At 42.2% G+C, this 19753-nt stretch overlaps 1 protein-coding gene across 1 annotated transcript in view; it reads right to left on the reverse strand.

Moving 5' to 3' along the window:
- Nucleotides 1–8783: 8783 nt before the first annotated feature.
- The window catches only part of TRPC7 (transient receptor potential cation channel subfamily C member 7), a 64499-nt gene continuing 53529 nt past the window's right edge, over nucleotides 8784–19753 (reverse strand). The window contains exons 7-12 of the mRNA XM_030957395.1: nucleotides 18091–18286; nucleotides 14907–15128; nucleotides 12684–12764; nucleotides 10952–11005; nucleotides 9662–9737; nucleotides 8784–8926 (exon numbers count right to left, since the gene is read on the reverse strand). Of these exons, the coding sequence (XP_030813255.1) occupies nucleotides 8784–8926; nucleotides 9662–9737; nucleotides 10952–11005; nucleotides 12684–12764; nucleotides 14907–15128; nucleotides 18091–18286 (772 nt within the window). The remainder of the gene's footprint in view (nucleotides 8927–9661; nucleotides 9738–10951; nucleotides 11006–12683; nucleotides 12765–14906; nucleotides 15129–18090; nucleotides 18287–19753) is intronic.

Here is a 19753-nt window from a genome sequence, read left to right on the forward strand (position 1 = left end):
ACCCAGTTTAAATTGACGTGTGGTGGATGTGTCACCCCATAATTCTGTATCACTCCTGCCCTGCACCCCAGCCCCAGGGGAGTCCCTTTGGCATTGCTGGAGACCTGAGCACCAGGAATAAATTGGTGCTGGCTTTGGAGAGCTGCTCTGCGCTCCTGAGCCTTCCCCTGGCTCTGGTGCCTCTGGGAGCCCCCAGGTTTAAGCTGTTCTCACACAACCAGGGCTGAGCCACTGCTGCAAGACCAGCAAGAGATAAACTGCTGCACTTCTGGAATCCAGGCTGTGGCTGAAGGGCTGTCTTTAATTAAGGACAGGCTTTGTGTCCTTACAAAAAGGAAGGCAACAAGAAAGGGCAACAAGAAGGAGGCTTAAGGCTCAATTCCAGCTCCAAGAAGGATGAATGCTGAAGGGATTCCCCTTCAGATTTTGGAAAAAGCTGTCAGTCATTCTGCTATCACAGACATCTTGGTACCTCAGATTTAAGAATTGTCCCCATTTTGTTAGAAATACTACTAAAATTGGAAGAATGGATTAAGGAAGCCCTGCCTGTGAGATGATAGCAGAAACATGCTTTTTTATTTTCTAATTTAAATCAGTTTAGTGTTGGTTTATGTAGGTACACATTGGAACCTTTATATTTTATTTTTATATATTATTTATTTTATATTTTTATTGTATTTTATATAGGTACAGGTTGGAACCTTTATATTTTTAAATCAGTTCAAGCAGCAGAATCTCTATATTAAGGAGGCAGCAGTTCTGGCCACAGTAGGCCCTACACAAAAAATTCAGCTGAAGAGGGAATTTTCTTCTGGAGCTCTATATTTATATTTTGTGCAGGTACAAATGAGAGATACTGAAAGGTGTTGTCCTCTGGGAGCCAGCAGACACTAAAAAAAAAAAAGAAAGACAGTAAAAAGCAGAAAACTTCTCTGAGTGCATCAATGTCAGCTGAAGAAATATTGGCTTTCTAACAAGAAAACATCAGTTCATCATTTCTTTTTTTTAATAACAGAATTTAATAAGTGGCAGATCCTGGTAGCTTTATGGGCTGTTAACACACGTAGATTATAATGAGCTGGAGAAAAACCCTGCAGAAAGAGGAGTTGGTTTTTTTTCTCCTGTAGCTTTGCTTTCACTGCGGAGCATCCCAGCGGCAGAGCTGTGGATTTCTTGTTCGTGAGCACAACCTGCTGGCTCCCACTGCAACCAGCAGCAAGAGACACGGCTCCATCCGCCCCCCTTCTCCCCCATCCACTGCAGTTTGTGTTTGGGAGGGCTCTGGGCTGTGTTTTCCCCTCCTGAATGCACATGCCCACTGAAATCCCTGTGAGACATCCAAAGCTTATCCTAAAGCATGGAGAAAATATAGAGAAACTCCTCACAGCTCCCTGCAGGTACATGAGATTTGAACTTTTACAGTTAAAAGCCTGGAAAAAACTCCTGAAAAAAAACAAACAGTGAACAATTTCTTCCTCTCAGAGCACCGGGTAGTTGGGGATCTTGGGGCTTAGTGCAGGCTGGGCATCAACTGACGTTACCAGGCACAATTGTTCCACCACCTTAGGATGCTGTCTCTGAGCCAAAGCCAGTGCCTGGGGTCAGGGTGGATTTTGGCAGGCTCTGCAGCTGCATCCTTGCTGTGTTTGTCCCCAGGGGTCAGCTCTGAGCCAGCACAGCTTGGGTAAAGTGTTCACAGGCCGCAGCTCATGCTGGTGGCTGTAACTCCAGTTGAGAAAGGGCTATTATTTTCTCTTATGCCTGCTGACACCCACTTTTTCCTCTAATTTAAATTTTTATATTTTAAGTCGCACCTTTCCCTCATCATCATTTTCACTGTAGGATGAGTGCAGAACATGAGCCCCATCCCTCACCCCTCCCAAAATTTTTTTTCAAAATATTTAAAGAAACCCAGCAGTAAAACTCAGAGTGCATGGACTTTAATTCACCCCAAAGGACAATGAGGCACAGGCAGGTGATGCACACCCCAGTCTCCATGCTACAGCTCAGCTGCCATGAGTGCAAAGTTCCTCCCTCATTCTCATTCCTCTCCTGCCTGCATTCACCTCTCCCACCTTGTTCTGCCCTGAAAGCAAAACCTGCCCTAAGTTTGTGGTTCAACTCTGTGATATCATCCCTCTGGGAATCCCTAAAGTTAGAGGGTTTTAGGTTTGTGGGAAAAAAGACAGGCCTCAGTTACGGCAGAATGATGAATATTGCTGCTGCATCTTGTTAGCTGTAGGAAGACGTGAGGAATAGAACAATAGACCTATGTCTAGTGTTTCAAAATAGCTTTCTAAGTTGCAAAAAGTTTCTAGAAGCAAGGTTCAATTTATGATTAGGGTTTTATGCATTATATTCCTATAAATGAACAAGGAAGCATTGTTTGAACGCAAGTTACGTGTGCTTATGTTGATTGGTTAGAATCACTGTCAATATTCTTTTGCTCTGTGTAATTGGTTAAGAAGAGTATTTGGCATGTTGTAACAATAATTTTCTTTGGCTTGCTGCCTGGATTGCGAACTGTCAGGATCTTTGCATAGACAAAACTATGTATTTGACAGATTCTGGAAAATGAACAGTTCCTGACGCATTCCTAAGCAGTCCCATCCCATTCGTGTTTGTATATACCTTTCCGGCACAATCCCTTCCATCCTGCCCTGGAGGACAGTGGCAGCAGTTTTACCCCTGCTGGTCCCTGCAGCCCCTGTGCCTGTGCTGGGCTCTGCCACCACAGCCATGTCCCCAAGGATTCCTGTCTCTGCAGGAGTGGTGACTCCTCGGGGCATCACCCCAAATGTGCCTCTGCTGCGATGCCTAGATGGCAGCAGGGACCAGCCAGGTGCTCCCAGGCACACAGCAAACACTGCAGGGTGTTTAATAAACACAAAAGTCTCCCTCTAGTCGTGTCCCTTCACTCTGCAGTGAACGCTGCTTTTGCTCAGGTCTCTGTTACTCCCTCCCTGCTGTACTTTGATCTCACTGAAGCTTTGCCTGAAAGCAAAGCTGGAGTGAGTTCTGCTCCCAGGTGTGCTTAGAGGCTGTCCCTCCAACAAGCCTGCTGGCCTCTGCTCTCCCAAAGGCTTGCCTGAGATCTGGGACAAAAATCAAAGTCCCTGAAGTATGGGCTCACTTGGCTGGCTGCAAATGGAGCTGGGAACACTCCTATTTCCAATTTCTGAATATGGTCTTCTGAGTATCTTGCTGAAGCCCTGTCTGTCTGTCCTGGCTGGCTGCAGGAATGACTGACAAAACCAGTCAGTGCTGCTTCTATACACACGAGCCCAACAAGCTTCTTTTTAGGATGAGCTGAATTCTTTAATTGTGTTTGGGAATCATGGTGAAGATTTGGCCCAAAGCATATTATTGTACAGAGAGCACTTTTGCATCAAACCAGCTTTTTAATTTCATGGAAGCTTTCATCTTCAAATGAAAACCTTGGAGTGAGTTCCTGCAATCCCCGCTGCAGCGCCTGCCATCAGAAGGGATGCTGGTACCAGGGCAGAGAGGCTGGGAGCCCTGCTCCAGGGAGAGAACACAGCACAGTGCAGGATGCTCTCAGCTGCAGGGCACAGGGACACCTTAGGATGGGTGCAGAACCCATGCCTCACCTCCCCAATTTTTTTTTCCTAAATATTTAAAGAAACTCAGCTATCAGCTTGTTTTCAGAAGCAACTTGCTATGAGTCTGTGCCACCCACCTGGATGTACAAGGGAACAATTTTCATCTCCTGCTCCCTCCCACATGGGCTGTGCTGTGCTGCCAAAGCTGTGCCCACCCTGGGGCAGCTGCTGGAGAAGAGCCTGGACTCAGGGCAGTGACTTCACACAGAAATTCATCTCCTCACCAGATCCCCCATGCTTCTGCTCTGTAAGCCTAATTAAAACCTTGCAGCACAATAATTAATCATTAGTAAGGGAATTAAATATTAGTCTGTATGATAGTAAACATTAGTTGTATATTGAGAGGATCATTAGCTGTTCATTAACTGTTTAATCCCCTTTGTCACACTGCAGGTTTGTGTTAAATGTCTGTCTCAAATGACCTGAAGAGAGTGTCCTTTTTACCTGCTGTAAAAGTCATCACAAATTTCAGATCCAGTTTAGTTATTTTGCTCCTTTGGTTACAATGTCCCTTCCTGTTTGACTTTATTTAAATTCAAATAGTAAAGACATATAATTGATACAGAGCCACTAAAATCTCCCAGGGATTGAAGGGGGTGACTTCTCAAAATTATATATGATCACTGAGGCAACCTTTTTTTTTTTTTCCCTGTTGCTCTTGTGCTGCTGGCATCAGGCATTGGCAGATCCTATCCCTCACTGAGGAGTATATGCCCTACAAGGATGCAGAACAGGGACTAAGAGAGGACAAAACTAATGAGCATATTTTCATTCCAATAAGATTCAGAACCACATCCCCATTTTTGTGCCCTTCCTTTCAGGTCATTAAGGCAAATCACTGAATTTCTCTGCATCTGCCTTCCTTCACTGGAAGCTAAGGCTGTTTCATTTCCCCTGTGCAATAAAAATGCATAAAACTCCTCCTTTCTCGATAAAAAGGTCAGTTCCTTAAGGCTGTAGCTTGTGCAGGCTGCTGTCCAGCACCAGGTGTGCTACCTGCAGGGTTCACAGCCCAGTCACAGCCAGGGTGAAAGGGGAATATTGGGACCTGCTGCCTGCAGCCTCAAACACTGCAGTGGTGAGAGATGTGTGGCCAAAGCAAGGGCAGAACTGTTTTTCAGGTCACAAGGGAAGTATTTATAGCGTCTGGATAGAGGAAACACCGACCCTGCCCACCTGAGCACAGCCTGCCAGCCCTCCTGTTGTTGTGGTTCCCTTCCCTGCCTGTGGGTTACTCAGGGAAGTAACTCAGGGTTACTCATCCTCAGCTGAGGATGAAATGCTCTGTTTGTCAGGCTCCTGGCAGGCAGCACAGGGGTTGGGTGGCAGGTGCAGGGCAGGTCCTGCCTCCTCCCAGGGCTGCAGCCAGACCTGGCCATGGTGCAGCAGAGATCTGCCCCCAGCTGCAGATGTGTTTGGAGCCCTGTCTGCACTGCTCAGCTCTCCTGCCTTTGTGCTGATGGACTGTGTCCTGGCTTGTCCTCTCTGAGTGATCATTCATTTCTTGTATCTTTTAATTAGGGCAATTTCTTTTGGCCTGCTGGAAATGCTTTCCTCATGTAGATTAATTAAAAATAAAGCCTAGCTCTGACAATTTAATATGAGCTCTGGTCAGGATGCAGGCAGCCTTTTAAGCCATTATTAATTACACCATTCATATTCTTCGTAATATTTACTTTTAAACCGTGTTTTTTGGGAACTGAGGAGAGTATTTGTTAGTCATCCTCTACAAAGTTACAGGCAGAATTAATCCAGCTGGAGAGCAAAGATGAGCATGAAGCATCCCATCTGCCCTGTGGCAGCACAGCCCATCCAGCCCTTGCTGCTGAAAGCAGGGACAGGGTGCCAGGTGCCCCTGGGCAGCTCCTCTGTTCTGGGACCTGCCCCTCTGGGGTCCCTGCCTTAACACCAGGCACTTCAGCCCCATGAAATATCAACTCCTCTCAATGATTCCTGCTGGCTTTTTCCTCTCTGCTGGCAGCAGCTGACTGGTTTGGCCTTTGCAAGGTGTGAAACAACTGTCTAGAGACTTGGGCAGTCAATAAATCAATAGTGGCTTGTGGATGACTTTGTTCTGATCCTCCTCAGGGTGTCTGTTTCAGTTCCAGTTTGATTGGCCTGTGGTATTTGCAGAATTGTGACCATCTCTTGGAGAATATTCACCTTTGTGTGGAGGACTCCAGATTAGTTTCATTTTTATGGGACCTCTCTTATTTCCCATAAAAAGTTATAATTCTGTATCTACAAATAATTTGTGCAAAAAGTTCCATCCCTTCACAGTATGAATTTGTCCAAGGAATCCCAAGTCCTACACTACAAAGCCAAAGGTCAGAGGTGTTACAGACTGGAGGAAATCCAACTCAGCTGCTGTGACACTGCTCTGCCAGGAGGTCCCCTGATGATAGGAAATGGGACAGGGGACCCACATGTCTCAGGTCTCATCCAATCTGGCACTCACCTACCTTGATTTTTCCTCTTCAAACTCTCAAAGTTCTCTCAGGCTTCTCTTTCATTGAAGCTTCTTGATTTTAATTTCTTATAAACTGACCTTGGAGAATAAACTCTGCTTCTGCCAACAGCCCATTGATACACAGCGAGCAACTTTCTTGGGTGTGTTACTGGGACCAGATGAGAAAAGGGCTCTGATGTAGTCGGATTTTGCTTGTCATGAATATTTATATAACGTCTCTGCGCTTTGATACTTTCAAGAATGTAAATGCAAAAGGGTAGGAAGCAGATTTTTTTTTAATAATATTTTTAATATTTTAGTCTACTTTTGAAGTCCTAGAAAATATTGTGCTGTTTCTTGGCAGGTTCCTGAGTGAGAGCAGCGAGCTGATGGGCACAGCTGCACCGCCACCTGAGACCCAAAAATTCAACAAAGTTATCCACAGTATGGTGCTCTTTGTGCTGAGCAGAGCATGCTTTGACTGAAATATTTAGCAGTAGAAGAATATTCCTGTAGGTGTTGCTGTACTGTAGATCAGGCGCTTTGCTGAGCTGCATTGAAATATACAAAACATGAGTGCATCATAGCATTTCAACTAAACCTTTCTGCAGGACTTGCATTCAATATCATGAGAAATTTAAATTATGGTGGTCCCTGTAAGTTTTACCTAGAACAATTTTCCTTAACTCCCTAAAACACTAAATGGGAAGGGTGAAGGAATACTTTGATCAGGAGCCTGGGGTAGAGATGTAATCAGATTAAATTTTAAGATGGTGCTGTGACAACAGGGCTGGTTTTTTCAAATGGAAAAAAAGTTTTACACAGTGGCTGGAAAGGTGGGGAGAGGACAAGTAGCATTGCCATGAAATATATTCCTTCTACTTATGGAGAAAACTGGATATATATTGGAAATACTTGCTGTGGGAGACAGCCCAAAGTGCTGAGTAAATACCATTCCCTAGTTTTATTAATTTAAAATATATTTTTGTTTAAGCATTGCATTTTGGCTCTTTCAGGCTTCGGAATGACTATGGTAAAATTGCTTTGTATAATAATTTCATTGTTCACAAATGGGAAAAAAGCAAAAAAAAAAAGGCCATGTAATAAGTAGTCAAAAGATCAAGCAAATATTTCACTCAATGTACAACAAAATATTATGAGGTAATTTTATTTTTTTCCATTTTTAGGTAAAAATATTACAGTATACAAGATAATTTTATTAAAGGTAAAAATACAGTATTTTTTTTCTCTAAACAGATCTACGTACAGTACACTTTTTTATTTTGTTTTCTTTCATTTTTGTACAAATATAACTATTATTCTAATAGGCTATATGTATTCTCATCTGGCACTTAAGAACTGATCACAGGTCACCTTCTGGCTCTGCTTGTTTGTCTCAGCTGAATCCTAGATGTCATGTTCATTTTATAGGTGTCTCATGTAAACAAACAGTCCAGTTCCATGGTTCCCAAGTAGTAAGGTGTGCTTTAAGTAGTTGAAATCATGTAGCCAACCATGAAAACCTAAGCCATTCATGTTTGCAGTTGTGTTGCACAGACTTACAACTTTCCTGTTGAAAAAGTGTGATCCTTCTATTACCACAGCCTTAGAACAGTTTGAATCCCTTTCTCATCCTCTGTAAGAGCCAAAAACATGACAACAATTTCTGCAATGATTTTTCCTTTATTTCCTTTTTTTTTTTTGGTCAGAATGTTCAATTGAAACTTTTTGTACAAATTTCAAGGCTGGAAACTACTGGGCAATGTTCTTTGTGATTGATCTCTCCCTATGGCTTGCAGTTTGACCTCCGGAATCTGAAAGCTGAGCTCAGTTGCATCGCTGTCTCTGGATTAATGTTGTTCTTTGAACTGAATACATTAGCACAAGGTGTTTTATCTCTGGGTATTCCTGGGAAGTGAGTTTCACATCATTACGAATATTTCAGTCCGCTGTTGTCGGAGATGGGATCGACTAAAGATAAAAGAGAGGCTAAGTGCATACAAAGAGACCATATCCATCAGCAGACTAGCTAATACAGCTGGAAAAGGGGGACAGGAGTGTTTGGCTGGAAATCCTTTCATCAGGTTAAAGGATAATTTACCCCACAAGCTTGGTTTCATTTTTCCAATGCTGTCAGTGTCTACTTCTCGTTCACTGCCTTGGTCACTTCAACAGATGATTTCTCATTAGCTTTTCATTAGCCACAGTGCTGATCAAAGTTATATTCAGGGTTGCCAAAGTTGTATTCAGGGTTCCCAATGTAAACATAAAAGGAGAGTACACACCCAAGAATAGGAATTTAAAAATTTTTGCAGGGAATATGCTTGGCACATTTTCCCTTCAGGCTTCACCCATTCCTGGTCAGTACAGACTCTGTTGGTGTTAATGAGCACAGTTACACTGTCTTCTCTGGAGTCGGGTGAATGAAGATCTGGCTTTTTTTGCCTTTAATTGGAGGTGCCTTCTCTATGGTGCATCTGTTTCTGATGTCGAGGGGCATAGATTTTTACCATTAAGTCACTTTTGTATCAGAAAAGATTTAACTGGTCACTCACCAAGTGCAGGAGAAACACAAAGTGCTCCTACCAACACTTGCTTGTCAGCAAAAGCTGAGTGTGCAGTACCCATCTTTCACATTTTCTGCCCTCCTTAGATGCTGGTTGAGAATGAACAATGTTTAGAAAACAAGTTGTCTTTCTCTGTATTCTCCATCAAATGTCCTTATTTAAGGTCTTCCCAAACTTGTCACTCAGCTGCTGTATTAGTTTTGCCAGCTCACTAGTAGCTTGGGACTTTTCCTCTAAGAGTTCATAGCGGAGACTGGAAATATCTTGTTTGATTTCTTTAAGTTCTCCTGAAAGAGGAAAATGTTCTTGTTAGCCATACTGAACCAAGTCAGCAATCCCTATGGTTCCAAGACCTGAGAGAGCAATAATTGCAGTGTGTTCAGTCAGGAATGTGTGTGGAGCTGCATTTGATCTCCCTGCATTACACATACAATATCTGTAGTTATAAGGAATAACCTGTACTTGCAGTAGTGGTACCAACAGCAACAGCAAATATGTGTGGAGAGTTCATGTTTCCTTCTCAAATTTGTTCTCTCTCCACAACCTGATCTCCACCTACATAGGGTATTTGCAGGAGGGTAGTTACGAGGTGTTAGAGGTTTTTTTCTATCTGCACACAAATCTCACATGCCACCACAGCAATATGAATCTGGATCCCATTCAAAACAGGGTCCTTGGGGCAGGCCTGGGCAGGGCAGTCAGAAAATGCTTTACCTAGACACCAAGGTGAGGTTGGGTGTTGGCAATACCCTGGTAATTGTAAAGGAAGAAGAGCTAGAGCTACAGGGGTGAGCAGGGCTGGGTGAAGATCCTGTGAGATCTGTGTTCTGCTAAGGACAAGCAACGATCTGGAATTTCAAGGGCACAAGGGTGGCTCAGAGTCAGCACTGCTCACCTGAGTGTGAGCATGAGCAAGCTCTCTCTACAGAGCATCTTAACTAAGCTCAACCCTCCTACTGGCCAGATCAGCAGCAATAACAGCTCATGCCCCTTAGGTGGGTCAGTTATAAAATTCCACTTGCCTTCATTGACCTCATCATTTTCCCGGTCAACCTGAGCCTTCAGCACGTAGCGCTTGATCAGACGCTTCATTATCTTCTGGAAGGAGAACAGAAACACTGCTTCAGTGGGAGACTCTCCACATGCCAGACTTCTTATGAGCAATTCATCTGGTTTCACTAGGGATATTTTTTATTTTTTATTTTTTCCCTATTTATTTTACATTTTATATTGTGAACATTGCACTACAGTAGTTGATTTACAGCCACTCAATCACTCAGCACTTTGGGGTTCCTTGTGGGATGCATGTGAATGTAGAGCATGTCCCACAGACAGAAAGAAAACACAGATGATCCAATAAAAAGCTAAGGAAATGGGTTCCAGAGCCTTCTTTTAGCATGTTGCTGCCTAATAGTACTTTACAGGAAGAAATAAGTGGTAATTAATGATGTTAGCAAACTCACTCACAATGCAGCTGACCTGAGGTCCACAGAAAGACTCTGTTAGCCTTGTCATTGGGTGTTTAAGAGAAAATAAATTTAGAGAAGGACAGAGAAAATAGAGTCTGAACAAAGGTGGGCAACTTGGCTTAAGGGAGAAAAGTTTCTTATGGAAATGTGGATTTAAGAGACATATATGGTGAAAAATACAAAGCCATGTAAATTTACAAAATGGAAGATGATTGTTAGTAAGGAAGAGTAAGTATGGTTATGGATATGAGCTTGCAATGTGCTATTGTTCCAAGGTTGTCTAGGTTCCATTTATCTGGAAGGAAAGTAACTTTGGCAGTTTTGGGCTGCACTCTGGGGTACAGCTGATGGCCTTGTCTTCACTGTAGAAAAGACACCCCAGTGGGGAAAAAAATCTTATAATAAAAACTTATACAGAAAAAACATGTTTTATATAAACATAAAAAGAAGTGCTCTCTCAGAGGCAGAGATTTACATACATCCTCTGCAAACACAAGAGAGCTCAGTGTCTTTGATTGACCAGATGTCCAGTGCCAAAGGAGAAACCTCTCCCAGCATGGACTCACTTCTTCACAGAGCAATCACATCTCTGCTTGGAACGCCTGAAAAATGCTACAAATGGTGTGAAATTAAGAAAACAGTACACCTGCTCTTTTTTTCTGCCTAGCCAAATAAGGATTATAGCAGTGCAAAAGGCTTGTGAAGATCAAAGAAGGATCCAGTCATTTGTCTATGCCATGCAGCCATGGAATATGGGATGACTAAGACTGTCCTTTATGCCAGAGGCATCTGGCTAAGCAGGCGAGCCGCTAAGGCAGCAGAGATGAGGTACAGTGCACCTACGGTGTGCTGGAGATGGCCAAGGCAGTAGAATCCAGAGGGAGGTAGGGCTGTCACCTGAGAAAACATAAATGAAGTAATGTTTGGGGAAAGTAGGGAAATCCTGGAGCCAAAAATAAGTAATTTTTTCCAGAGCAGAAGTCACAGGAGATTTAGACTAAAACAAGGAGTCAGTACACAGGTTCTTATTACCTGGAAAAAAATTATACATAACCTCTCCTTACACCACTTCCCATATTTTCTTTAATAAAGATACTGTTTTTCCTAGACTAATTTATTCCCAAATCATGGCAGCTGTATTGACTTGTTCCTCATGCTTTTCAAAATATTGCATGTTTAAATTCTGTATATTTTTGTTATCCCTCTAGAGCACTGTTCATATGTAGTCTTAAGCACACAGACTGCAGAGATTGCAGATACATCCCTCAATAAACACTGCTAAGCAAGAAGCAACTGCTTCAAAGGTTTTCCTAGTAGTAGAAGAAAAGCCTTCCAGACAGATTATCACACTGTTCCTTCTTCTTTATGTTTAGATAATCAAGACTATTACATTCTCCTTATATTATTGGGCATTATTATATTATTTGGGCAATTTCTTTCTGCAGCAACCAGAATGTTCTAAGGTAGTTTGAAGACAAACCTGGCATTATTAAAACAAAATAACAGGTACTTGTCTTTTTCTGTCTATTTTTCCAGGTCACCTTTGGCTTTTTCAATATTGGAAATAAAGGTCTAATTTACCACAAACACTGGGTGGTCTCATTGAGAAATAATAGCTACAGGAAGAGAACCAGTCCAAGAGAGGCTGACACATCACCTGTGGGTTTGAATGGATGGGGACATGTCAGAAGTGCTGAAATGCCACTTTGAGCAGGACACAATCTCTCATCCCTTTTCCTTTGATAGAATCAAGCCAGCTAACTCCAGATGCCAGAGTGAATGCATGCCATTTCTAACTTAGAATTTTAGATACCCCTCCAATTTTGGTAGAAAAGCATGAAAAATTTTTAAAAGCAGTAGAAATTTCTTACTGGTCTGCTGAACAGCTTGGGAGCCCATTGTGCTGGAAGCTGTACCAACACAAGACAAACCACTTCTGGAATTGCCCTTGCACATTTTAGCCAATTTAACTCCTATTTTCCTCGTCTGTCTTTAATGTCAGTCCCTTCAGACACAACACTTGCCATCGAATTCCTTTCCACTTTATGCTAAAAAAGAAGGCAAAAATCCTGCGGGGCACATTTTGTATTGCCCTGGGACACGTTTGCACAAGAAATAACACATCTGCTGGCACCACGCGGGAGCTGGACAGACAGCTGTGGTACCCTGTGCCACCTCTGCAGCCACAGGGGGGGTTCTGAACCGTAGCACATTGCAGGGTTAGCTGGGCAGGACGAGCCAGAGGAAGCACATGCAGATGTTAATGCAGCAGCTGGAGAGGTGGGGGATGAAATGTTGTCAATGCAAGATGAGAGGAGTAAAGGTTGGGTGATGTGTATTGAGTTAAACACCCTCGAGAGGCATTAATTAGCATGACAAATGCTAACACCATGCGTGTTTCCATGGGGTACAGGCTGCCTTTGTTTCCAAAACACCCCAGCCCAGGCCTGAGCCAGTGCCCAGCCTGGCACATGCCAGGACAGCATCGGCTGGAGAAGGCAAAGGTGATTCCTGCAGGTAGGAGCTGGGCACTGGCAGAGCTCTCCCCTGGCTCCTGCGTTCATGCTCTGATTACCTGGTATCTCGTGGGCTTGGTGTAAGCGTTCTTCCCGGAAAAACTCTCTGTGTTTTGAATGCTAGAGTGAAAACGAACTTTCTGAAATTATAAAACATCATGACATGATTAAATCAATGATAGCTTCTCATACTCAGACAGCCCCAAACCAAGCTGAAAAACAGTGGGAAATGGTTCTATGTACAGAAGAGTAAAAGCCAGAACGTTCAGGCCAAAAAAAGGAAATTTTTGGAAGACAGAAAAAAACAAAAATTACACAAATTAATGGAAAAATCTGGATTCTGAATTATCTAGACAGAAATGGTATTCACACACAAGCTTTAGACAACAAGGCGTGAGGAGGCACAAAATACTTTTATCTTAATGAGGCTGATGCTTATCAATTCAGAACACAAGATAACTACTTGTATTGGGAAAGAACAAGATTGCGGGACAAAACCAAATTCTGAAACATAATTTATTTTCACGGGTACTTTTAAAACAGCAGTACCCTTTCATATTTCTTTCTGGTCAAGAAAAAGATGCATTTTTTAAACAGATGATTTTATTTTTATCAGAGGCATGACAGCTCTAGAAACTTCCAAGGAGACTTTTGTGGACACTACACACAATATTTCTTGGAGGTTTCTTTGACTGTAATCCACCTCTGAGGTTTTTGGTCCTATACGAACAAAAAAAAAAACTTATTCAGAGGAATAAATATCATAGACTTCTGCACCTATATGCAATTGTATGTAGAGGGGAGGCCCTGGATAAGGGCTTTTCTTCCATGGTTGAAACAGAGATCCTGATGTTTTTTTTCTTTCAAATCAGGATGTTTATAATGATTAGGTTGAAAGTCTGAAGTAATAATGTAATCTTTAAAAAATTTCTTTCTTACTCATCAGGTGTATCATGAGTTTACAGAGACTCTTAAAGATGATACATGAACAAAATCAATAGGCAAGCAAGAAATGACTGATATTCTTAATTGTTTATGCTAAAGCCATGGAAAATATGAATTTTGCATGAGTTCCATGAAAAAGGGCAAGCCATACACTTTCCCTCATCAGGCTTAGGGAAGCAGAGGCTTAGAGAAAATTTTATTACTTTGTTTTAGGCTTTGAAGCAGAAATTACATTTCAAACAAAGCGAGCTTAGTGCAGTCTGATTCAAATAACATTTAAAAAGCATTTTAAAATCATTATTTGAGGTAGTTGAAGGAAAAACACTTCTTTCATTTTGAGAATCCACTGTTCTAGTGGTTCTTCCAGTAATCAATAGCAGTGTTAAATGCATTTGTAGACATGCTTGTCTATCTCAGCAATGCTCCCCATGTTGATAGTTAAATTATTTGATAATACAGAGTAAACCCCATGGGCAGACTTCTCCCTTCAATTTAGGTGCTGGCAGAGAGTGGGTGAGCACCAGACCTGAGCAGTTCTCTCAAACTCCTGGGAGGATGATCCTCTTTGGAGGCTGTGGGCTTTGCCTGGAGCTGGGAGGCTCACCATGACCTGGAGGGGTCACCATGAGCTGGAGAGGTCACCATGAGCTGGATGGCTCACCATGAGCTGAGGAGCTCACCATGAGCTGGATGGCTCACCATGAGCTGGAGGGTTCACCATGACCTGGAGGGCTCACCAGGAGCTGGATGGTTCACCAGGACATGGATGGTTCACTATGACCTGGATGGTTCACTATGACCTGGATGGTTAACCATGAGCTGGAGGGCTCTGTTTGCTCCTCCAAGAGATCCAGGCAGGCCTTAAAGCAGCCTGCATGTCCCAAAGGCAAATTCTGCAAAGCCACCTCCAACTTCCCTTCTCCTCAGTCTTCCTTCCAAGGTTACAGCTGAGGGTGGCCTGCACACATCTCAGCTGGAGAGTGCTGCCCTGTTGTCCCCTCCCTGGGCAGTGTCACACAGCTCAGCTGGGAGAGCCTGGAACGATGGCCCTGAGCCAGACAAGTTGTGAACCTCTTTGTGCCTCTGCTTCTGCCCCTCTCTCTGACCTTGCTTATTTGGCCTTGGAGTGCCTGCTTTTACAAAAGTTAAAAAGGTGCCTTCTTTTACAAAGACTGCCCTTTCCCTGGTGCAATGAGGCCACTCCTTTGGGAGGACCCTCTGCTTGCAATGTGATAGAGCAATGTGCACTGGTCCCTGTGTACCATCCAGCCCTCTCCAGAAGCTCCCTGGCATGAATCCTTTCCACAAAGAAGCTGAAAAGTAGAAGTAAAACATACCCGTTTTTTGGAGTTCAGCATCCCCATCTCAAGGTCATTTTCACAGTTTTTGGCCTTAGATTTGCAGAGTTTTATGAGGCACATTTTTATTCTCAGTATGAGATAATAAAATGATTTAGGGCTTGGCACTAGATTAAAAGGAGCAGGTAAAGTCCTTCCTTCATCAAAGTAGGATAGCCAGAGCTTGGCACGTGCAAACTTCCACTCCACATCTGCGTCCTCCTTGGGAAGGGAAGAAGGAAAAACAAATCAACACCCAAATTAGTAAATAGGAAGGAATTTAGCTCTGACCAGGACAAACATACAGGTAGGAGTTAACTACAACCAAATTCTGCCTCCCAGAACAAGGCCCCTGCACAAAACATGTATTTGTAGGTTTCTCTGTGGTAATTTCAAAACAAGGAAAATTTAAACAAAATGATGCATAAAGCATAGAGCATATGTGTGTTCCAAATATTAGACTATTTTCTTGTATATCAAAGGGGTTGTCTCAGTAACAATCTGGTTTTTTGCTCTGCTGACAAATGAATGTGTCAGAACATAGAGACATGGAAAGCAGAAATTTTTTTTTATGAGCACAACAACAGCAAAGACTGTCTGTGATGAACTGCAATGCTCTGTGCCATCTGTTACCACTGCTCTGGCCAGGAATTCCCTTTGGGAGGCTCAGACACTGCTGGATGAGCATTCTTCTATCATCAGCTGATTTCCTCTTGGGTCCTGTCTGTATTCACCACCATGTATCCCTAAACCCCTCAATTCTCCTACTGTTCACCTCCTGCCACTGATGAAGGTAGAGAAAAACTCCATCATTCAGTGTCTCTGAATGTCCTTTATGAACTGTCAAAGTGGGCCAGGATCACTTCCAATAACAAGGGCAAGGTTAGCAAATATTTTATGGAGGAAATCGTTCACTTGGCATTTATACAGGAGGATGATCAGGGCCATGTACCAGGAGCATTTATCAGACACTGTGTTCATTGTGCTTTACATGGAGGGCAGAAGCAGCAGCAGAGCTGTGGATCTGCCAGCTCCCTGTACTCGTGTACATCTGGAATTGTGTGTTCTGCTGGAATTCATACCCTCTGATTACCCTGAACCTCTGGAACCTGCTCAGGAAATGCCATGACACCACGGAGATGAATTCTGCCACAGCTACAGCAGTGTGTCTTCACCAGAGCAGCAGCATTCCCTTCTGCCATTTGCAGTTCTCACGGTTTAGGGTTGCACCTCACAGAATCCTTAAGGTGAATTACAGAACAAACCACCAGTGAACAGTTCTAATGCCCTTCTGTTAAGCAGTTAGAGGTACTACTGATGGGAGTAGTTCTGTTCTATGGCTAGCAAAAGGATTTCTTTCCATAAATCCAAATTTTGTCAGGAAGCACCAATACTTGAGGCATAAACAGAGCAAAACCAGAAGCAGCAAAGAGAGATGTTAAATGGAAGGCAGGCAAATATGGTCTTGTCACTCCAGCTAATAGCAAACCATCTGCTCACTGACCATAATGGAATTTAATTCCTCAGTAATGTCCATCCCAGGACATCACTGACATTGCTCTGGTCAGACAAACACTTTGGCAATAGGGACTTCCTCTGCAGTCAGTCACCACTCCTGGGGATACTGGAAGATGTGCAGATGTGACACTTTGGGGACATGGTTCGGTGGTGGCCTTAGCCATTTGGATGAATGCTTATAGGTTTTTTCCAACCTATTTGACTCAGATTCTAGAGCTCTCTTTAATCTTCACAGAGACTCGCAGAGAGCTCTCGAAATCTCACTCTAGTGAGTACTGAAATGAATTACTAGGAGAATAACTAGTTTTTCTTCAGTTAGGAGGATCTGGGCCAAACATTCACACTTGTTTTGCTTGCTGATAGTTACAAGCAATCTTTAACAAAATTTTGAAACTTTCCATGCAATCAAGAAGGATGACAAACCATTTTGCCAAGAAAATGGCTTTCACAAAGTTTAAACTGGAAAGTTAATATAGGCCATCTATTCAGATATTTTCAGAGATCTTTTTTCTTCAAGAGCATCTCTGTCTACGACAATAAACTGGAAAATGCAGTAAGAGGCTGAGACCTCTTCTGAAGTAAAACTTGTTTCAGGTGAATAGAATTCAAGGAATTGCTTCATCCTGTGTGATTAGAAACCTTTGGAGAAATGACTCTGCTTTCTGCAGTCCTGAAAGGTTCTGGGGCAGAGAGCATGTGTAAGGTCTCTCTGACATTTAGACTCAGTTACAGCATGCACAGGATAGAGTTATATTTGTACTACAGTTCATGGATGAATCAGACATTACAGTGAGAAAATATTTTCAGCCCTGGCCTTTTTCAATGTCAGGTTTTGAGGGGAGATTAGGACAAGTAATTACTACAAATCTAACTGCAGAAGTTTGACATTTAACAAATCAGAAGTAAAAGGTGACTCAACATTAACATTATCCAAATAATGTATTTTTTTCTGCCTTTATTTAGATTAGCAGAGATTTGTTTATGTCTAAAGCATTTAGCAAATCCACTCTGCTGATAGACACACTACTGAACAGGGCTGGGTAAGCCCTGCAAGTGCCTTTCTGCAGAAACCTATTAATATTCCTTGAGGGCTCTGTTTATATGCTTTAAAAGATGGATTTTGTACATGTCCATGAAGTCATGTTTTGCAGACCCTAAAGACTCTTCAAAACATTGTATCAAGTTTTATGCCTGGTAATTGGACAATATGGAATTTCTAAACATTTTCATGAATGCACATGAGTTTCATATCTACGTGGGCTGGAGTGTTTAAGCAGTAGAGAACAGGGCAAAAAATCAGAAGAAATATTACTCTGTCATAAGCAAACAATGCAGCTAAGGCAGCACACATGGATAAATTATCATAACCAACAAAAGGAATAAAAAATATCACAAACCACTTTCATTAAATACATGTTAAGGAAATTTGGTTTACTCACAGAGGGTCATTAAAAACAAGGAAGCTGAAATAGTTATAGAAATGATTAATTGTGTATTATTAATTCAATCATAATTTGGGGACAGACTCAGCCTTAACTGTTATACCACATATAATGTTTTCAGGATTCTAACCTTGGATATAAAGTAAACTACAGCCTCCTTGGGTTTTTAGCATTTTCATTATCAGTAATAATTAAGTTTGTGTTTGTAATCTGATTTATCTTACCTCAATTTCCTGATAGGAGTTGTTGATCATGGCTATTAGCATATTAAGCAGCACAACCACCATAGTCACGTTATATACTCCATAGAGTACATATCCAATATTCTCAATGAATTTATGGTCATACTTCAGCACCACAGATATCACTTCAGATAAGCCAAATATTGACCAGAATAAGGTTTTAAAACTTTCTTCTACCCTAAAAAGAAAACAAACAATCTCTTAATAGAGTTGACACTGGGTTAGCCAGGCCACATGCTAATAATAAAAGCAGCAATCCACAAATATAAATATATCTTAGCACAGTCATTGCCACCCATTATCCATCACCCAGGGATGTGCCAAATCACATTTCCTGATTTGATAAAGAAATATGATTTCTGATTAATTCTACAAAGTTACAGTGTGCCCTGATTTGCTCCATCTGTTCTTATCAGGTGCATTACACTTGGATTTTGTGTCCCTAATAGGGATGACAAATCCATGGGCAACTTGCAGTTTGAAACTTTTTATGTAGGGCTTTTGCTTCTACTCACTCATTCACTCTTTTTTCATCCCAAGAAGATAGAACCAGGTCTGACCTCCTTCTCTGCAGTTTCCAGGGCAGAAGAGAAGCATGTCTTTTACCCAGGAGAAAGGATTGAAAAGTTCTGCATTGTGGCATTCATATAAAGAACACAGAGTGCAAATATAGTCAGACCATAGTTTGATTTTCTTCCCATCCTGCTTTGGGACTCCAAACGTGTCAGACACCCAAGCATTCATAGGAAGAAATTGGATTTAAGGAGTGGTAGAAGATGTTGCAGAGAGGCATTTTGATTTGATTATTATCCTTGCTTGAAAGTAGAAAGGAGCAAGAGTAAAATTAAAAGGCTGAAAGATAGGAAAAAGGGGAATAAGCCAATGACAAAGAGAAGTGGGGCTGGAAAGAATGAAGCTGGACTAACAGGTCAGAAGGAGAATCTGATCCGAGTTGGGGCTGTAACAGGGGAGGGGAGCAGTAACAGCTGAGAAGAACAGAAGGAGGAGGAGGAGAAGGGATGCTGGCACATTTTGAAAGCATTTTGCCTAATATTTAACTTAGAAGGCATTTTGCCTTTGCTGAGCAATCCTTAGTTAACAGTTAATTGCCTCCTTTCTCCTCCTACCTGCCAGCACCTTCAAATGAAACAATGCCATAAAAAATTACTTTGATGAAATTTTTCTTACTAGGGTAGCATCTTAGTAATCCTGCTAAATCTGTTTATAAAAACTGCTTATAGACACAAACCATGGCATATTCAACAGGAAAAATAAACATTACATCAATTCCAGCGTCAATTACATCATTCATAAAAGCAAGAGAAATTAATTTCAACCCTTTGAAAGGCTGGTGCAGATTCCTGGACAGCTCCTTTCTGCTGCAGCAAACTGGTTTTTAATTCTCATCATAATTTGTGGTACTCCACGGCTCATTTACAAGTAGTAGTAAAACTGCAGTAAACAGTATAATATTTACTCTTTATATTGTTTCCTGGGAAGTGACTTTGAGTGATGTTTCAAATAAGTGTTGCACAATTTCACAGATAACCAGAGTCACGGATGCCCCACTCCCCGACCCTGTTGCTCTGCAGGGCTGCAGAGACACCCTTGGGGGATGTGTGACCAAGCTGCACTGTTCCACCTG

This window comes from Camarhynchus parvulus, chromosome 13 (assembly GCF_901933205.1).
Source record: "Camarhynchus parvulus chromosome 13, STF_HiC, whole genome shotgun sequence".
NCBI lineage: Eukaryota > Metazoa > Chordata > Aves > Passeriformes > Thraupidae > Camarhynchus > Camarhynchus parvulus.